This window comes from Tuber melanosporum (assembly GCF_000151645.1).
Source record: "Tuber melanosporum whole genome shotgun sequence assembly, scaffold_1, strain Mel28".
NCBI classification, from domain to species: Eukaryota; Fungi; Ascomycota; class Pezizomycetes; order Pezizales; family Tuberaceae; genus Tuber; species Tuber melanosporum.
In genome coordinates, this window is record NW_003298755.1 from 428,250 (window position 1) to 433,902 (window position 5,653).

Below are 5,653 nucleotides of genomic sequence, written 5' to 3' on the forward strand. Positions count from 1 at the left end.
ATTGTCCTTTCAGGTAATCGAGAACTGTAGTTCCTCTTAATCTTACATTCCCGCCGTATTCCTTATAGTATTGGTGGTATGCGTCGGTTACCTTTCCTTCGCAAAATGATCCAATGATAAGTCCGGCTGTAGGGTCTTCCACATCTTTTCCTTGTAAGAGTAGGAAGTGTGAGAGTTCTGTCGCCCATCGGTCAAAAGCTTCCGGTTTGAGGTCTTTTCCTTCTCCTGTGAACTTCGCTGGGAGGTGGAGTTTAAACTTAGGGGGTTCAAATGCTACAGGTACCTCCTCTTCTTCAGGCCTAGCCCAAGATTTTCCTCCTCCAAAAGGCCCTCCTCCTGTGCTAGCCATATCTGGTTCGCTACTGGATTCTGAGTCGATTGGAGGTTTAAAGGAAGGCTTCTTTGCTGGAGTAGAAGGGAATTCTCCTGGAGGTTGTGTATCTTCCGTATTTGCAGGATCGCCCGGCTCTTTAGCAGAGTGCCGGGGTTGTTTCTTTCTTGTAAGGTCTTACCGTGGGATTTGCTTCCCACTCCTGGTCGTCAACAACTCTATCTTGGGTTTGAGATGAAGTCGAATGTGCCGTGATTCTGCCGCTTCTCTCTGCTAGCATTCTGAGGTGGATATCGATAGGTTGATCAGGCCTAAATCCGTGGACATGTTCTTAACCACTTGCTAAGGTTAAAAAAATGTAATGTGTTCGCAAGGTGCTAATCACGTTATCGGTAATAGATACGATAGTTGGCAGGTGGCCTGCTCTTCCGGAGAGGAGGCGAGAGCTGAGAACTAAAGGAGGCTTCGAGGGTGTACTGAGGAACAAAGAAGTAACCGTTCAACCAAGTATATTGAAATACTGTCTGTCGAAGTCTGCCTTTTCTATCGCGGAAACAGGTGGTCTTTAAATACACAAATCTGTTCATGTCTAGCATGAACGAAACTAATCAAAGGTATCAATTGATACTCTTTGGTAAAACTTCTTAAGTATCAAATGATACTTAAAACAAACCAAGTATTAAAGCGATACTTAAAACAAAACATAAAACAAAACCAATAACTGAGTACCCATACCGGTTACAGAGAATGTCTTTGGACATGGGAAATTGTACATGGCATTGTACAGAGCAACAAGTAGTGAAAGGGTCAAAGTCTTATTATCCAACTTGGTATTTGAAGGGGACAAATTGTGCAAAATTGTTGTTTATTCTGAGATTTTTCCTATATAAGTTTTCCTATTGTATTTTTTATTATCTCTAATATTCCTATCTAATTATTTGATCATTCTCTTTTATATTCTATTTACTTTTGTCTCCTATCTCTCTTACTGTTCTTATTGAATTTGTCTCTGTTTTTCCCTCTATATATTCTTCTTTCTCTTCTACTTTGAATATTTCTTAATACTTTGATTTTTCATAATTATTGTTTTTGTTTTCAATATGTATTTCTACTATCTACGGTTAAATTACTATTTATCAAACATGGCAATTGCTTAACACTGCACTCCATTTTAGCTCCGTGTGGTACCACACGGGTGACTACTCGTAAGTTAAGTACGAACGGTATCGATTAACTTGCACTAACATCATATTAACGTGATACGATTACTAAGCCCGGATGAACGTCTGCATGTTCCGACGTGGAGGAGTCTGGTGAATTCGTTGGCGTTTGTCGCCGGGGTAACGGTCATGGGCCTTCGACCGCTAATTACTGCATTTTTTGGGATCTCCCAGCCCCGTGCGCCCCCGGATGTCTTGGTTCGCCGCGGACCGAGCATGGTACTGTGAGTACAGTACTGTACAACTGGCGTAAAAACCTAATATCATACGGTAATCGAGGACCGTAAAACTATTCAAATACTCTTGAAATCCACCGTCTCCGGCGGTCCTGCGATCTCTGGATTCTGGGTCAAAAGGTTCCCGAGAAGGATTTGTGTTTCCCGGACACGGTATAAGATCGGTCCATTGGACGTGTTGGATCTTACCGATTGGTACTCGCCATTCCGCCAACCTATCGGACTAAACACATCGTGAGTGCGCTAGTAGGGCAGATTTCTGCTGATAATCTGATGCGGTGGCGGATTCCAAGCGTTTTTTACGAGTAGCCCCCGCTTGTGGAGATGTCACAATCAATCACTCGAGTTCAACAAAAATTTATCATACTCTCGGATTACTATTGAGGGAATCGACATGGTAAGGAGATACAGATATATACTAATGCAAATTACGGTTATAAATACAGTTCCATTTCTCGCACAATTATATTCCCCCCTCTTTCTACTGCGAGTGCAGTATCTTACCATCCGCGCATGGTGCTATTTCCACCTCCGCCGCCAATGAATTCTCCGCCATGAGTCCTACGGTGGCGGCCGCGTTAGTGAGAACTTTGACCACTTTGGGGGGGGGGGGTGGGGAGCCCTACTTGAACCAGTTGAGCATCTGGAAGGTACTGGCTTTGGGAATGCGCTCGAGAGAAGTGTAGTCAAGGTGTTGAACGCCGAATCTGGTCTTGATACCAGACCCCCATTCAAAATTATCATCTGATAAGCGTTAGCTGACGTGCTGTGAAAATTTACGTACGAGGCAGAACTTGCAGATGGACCAGATAAACGCTCCGGTGACGTTAATCTTGTCATGGTGAATGGCCATCAGGATGTTGTCCATGAATCCTTGCAAGTAATCTGCTCTCCTCAGATCCCATAGGGCATCCTGAATATTGGTGAAGGAGCTTTCGAAGGGCTCCGAGAAGCCGAATTCGGAGACCATGATCTCCCCGACGCTTGGGAAGAGGTCTTGGGTGATGGCCTTCAAGAACTTCCTAATTCCTCCAGGTGTGCTCTTCAACCAACCTGCGCCCAGATCGGCACCCGGTCCTATCCCAAACCCGTTAGGGTCACTGGAAGATGTTGCAGCGCATTCAGGGTATCCGGGATATGAAGAGTTGCTTGTGCAGTCCTTCAAAGATCCCCGCTGGAGGGCGCCGGCGTAGAACGCGGTGTAGGCATCGATGGCGAAGAAATCACAAGAGCCCTTGATAATATTCTTCTCTTGCTGGGTGAATTTAGGGAGCAAATCTCTTAAGGTGTCCTTGAGTGACTGAGGATAGTCGCCGTCGGTCCATGGGCCACCGAACCATCCGAGAACGAAGTCGTATCTATATTCGGACTTTAGCTGGGGTAGGAGGCAACTGGAGTTCGTTCTCAAGTACTCACGATCTCTGGACTGCTACCTTGTCGGCCTCGCTGGTGCTGTTGGCTTGAAAGTAATTCCCGCTGTTCTTGAAGGTGATTTTTCCCTTTCCTTTGAACTCTTCGTGGTACCACTTGGCAACCTTTGCATGTGCAAGCCTGCAAATTGTCAGCTATCGCTTAACGGGGCGCGCATGATTGGAATACCCACAAGGTGTGATGGCCACACAAGAAACGGGCCTTCAATCCTGGCCCGACACCATAGGACGGGTAATAGGTGCCGGCAGGGTAGTAGGAGTATTGCCAGTTGCACTGTAAAGCTAATATCAGCAAAGCCACTCGTGGAGTCTTGGCGGAACTCGGAAGCTAACGTATTGTGGCTCATCTATATAGTCTCGTTAGCAGTGATGTTTTTTCTTCTGGAGAATTTTATAGAGTAAACATACTAATAGTGAACCAAACTGGAACGTATTTGTCATATCTCGAAATGACAAACTTGGCATAGTTGACATAATCGTCCACGATCTTGCGGTTTGTCCATCCCTACGAGAGCCAACAATCAATATCACACTTGATCACTCGGTCGTTTAACCCTCAGGGTACTTACACCGTACTCGTTGAACAAGGCTAATGGGGTATCCCAATGGAACAAGCTGATAGCAGGCTTGATGCCATTCTTCACCATCTCAGCGATCACGTCATCGTAGTGCTTTACACCGGCTTCGTTTACCGGGCCGTGTCCAAAGGGGAAGATTCTCGGCCATGAGATGCTAGGTGAGTAATAAGGAGTGCCCATGGTCTTTAGTCTAGCAAAATCTTGCTTATACAAGTAATAGTGTTGACCAAGGACATCTCCCGTGGAATTGTCCGCGACCTGGTTTGGCACACGATGCGACAGGAGATCCCAAATCGAAGGTCCGCGCCCTTCGTCCTTTGCGGCTCCCTCAATCTGATATGCCGAAGCACTGAGACCCCAGGCAAAGTTTGGCGGGAGCTTTACCCCAGTTAACTCGGAGGAGAAGGTACTCGCCACGAGGGGATGAAACCCGCCAGGGCCCACCAGGGTTGCTTCCGGTGTGGGTTCAATGGTTGCGGTAACCTTGGCGTGGGTCGCAACAGGCCCAACCTGGTTCCAGAGGAATCCGAGCCTCTCATTGGAATAATCTGTGTTGGGGAGCTCGGTTGTCCCGGCAGAAGCATTGAAGGACATCGTTGGAGTAGGGACCTATATTGTAAGGTCAGCTGACATCAGCTACTTGGGAGGGCAGGTATCTCACAGTGTTGTTTCGAGCGTTGGCTCCCATGGCGAATGCCAATTGGAGTACCAACGCCGCGTATTGCATCATCTTCGGCGCAGAAAACACTCAATTAAGGTGTTAATGGAGAGAAGGGTTCAGACGAAGGACCGTAGATCTGGATGTTCCGGCAACTTTTCCAATAGCCCATTAAAATACCAGCTGCGCCCAAGGCCTTTATATAAGTTTCGACCGACCTTCCCACACCTCCTTCCCCTCCCTCTCTAGCTCCCCGATTCCAAGAGGAGTCGATGCGCGGTGTGCTTTCACCCTAGCTAAAGCAGCTATAAGCTTGATGTATAGATTACTAGACTATCCGTGTCTGTTTCCCGAGTGGGGCGCTATTCCAGTCACATTCCCACGCCATACTCGAGCCCCGAATACTGAATTGCGAGCTCCCTATAGTGAGTGAAGGGCAAACACATAGGGTCGCCCTTTCCGAGATGAATCCATCTCACCGCCTCCAACCCCGGTCCATGGGCCAGAAAGCGTGGGAAGGCTAGTCCATGCCATATAGGGTAGGCTTGGCGACAGTAATTTTTTAAGACATCTGTCGTACGCTTCTCGTAGAAAATTCTGTGGGGGGACACAAGGGACAGGGGGGGCGGGGTGAGTGAGATCCATGCAAACATAGAAAACAAAGCACTTCCATCAGGATTCCCCGGCGTTTCGCTTGCGGGGAAACGGGCAGTAGGTGCTGTGTTGGGCTTTCCTATACTGAGTACGGTAGTGGTTCTCCGAAGGATGCATCAATTGGACTAAAATTCTCTTCGGTCTCGTTCAGCCAAGCTTATAGTACCGTGGTACTGTACCTGTACAGTACTCGAGGATTAGAAAGTACTGTAGTCGGTTTGTCTGTGCAAGCGTTGAGCTACCGATTCATGCATGCACAAAACAGCACAAAAGAAAATGCCCGGCAAGCTCGACGAAGCGTCGCTTTGAGTCCGGCAATCTACCCGTCCGAATCGCGTGCTGTGGCTGTTCGAGGAAGGTAGCTGTAATTTCCTTGGTAGAATTTTGTTCTGCGAATAACGGTTAGAGTGATGTGTTTACGCATGTCCCGACAACCCCCGAATAATAATTTCCGAACAAGAACTTTCCTTGGAACCCCCCCAGCGGTTTTTTACACTAACCCAATATCTACTATCGAGATCAGCACCAGTACAATAAACTTAGTAC

The 5,653-nt window shown here is 47.2% G+C and overlaps 1 protein-coding gene; it reads right to left on the reverse strand.

Moving 5' to 3' along the window:
* Positions 1-2,185: 2,185 nt before the first annotated feature.
* GSTUM_00003864001 (uncharacterized protein) lies at positions 2,186-4,609 on the reverse strand. XM_002835065.2 has 9 exons: positions 4,457-4,609; positions 3,787-4,404; positions 3,626-3,722; positions 3,551-3,564; positions 3,391-3,491; positions 3,204-3,338; positions 2,568-3,145; positions 2,414-2,531; positions 2,186-2,348 (listed from the first exon to the last, which is right to left on the reverse strand). Exons 1-9 carry the CDS (start codon positions 4,523-4,525, stop codon positions 2,288-2,290), a joined length of 1,791 nt encoding a protein of 596 aa, XP_002835111.1. The 5' UTR covers positions 4,526-4,609; the 3' UTR covers positions 2,186-2,287.
* Between the last annotated feature and the right edge of the window lie 1,044 nt (positions 4,610-5,653).

Excerpts from the sequence above, each read along its gene's own strand:
- GSTUM_00003864001 (XM_002835065.2), bottom strand. The coding sequence starts at position 4,525 with ATGATGCAATACGCGGCGTTGGTACTCCAATTGGCATTCGCCATGGGA. Across the intron at positions 2,532-2,567 it reads CTGCAAGTTCTGCCTCGTAC|ATGATAATTTTGAATGGGGG; the intron begins GTAAATTTTCAC and ends AACGCTTATCAG. Across the intron at positions 2,349-2,413 it reads CAGATGCTCAACTGGTTCAA|GACTCATGGCGGAGAATTCA; the intron begins GTAGGGCTCCCC and ends CCGCCACCGTAG.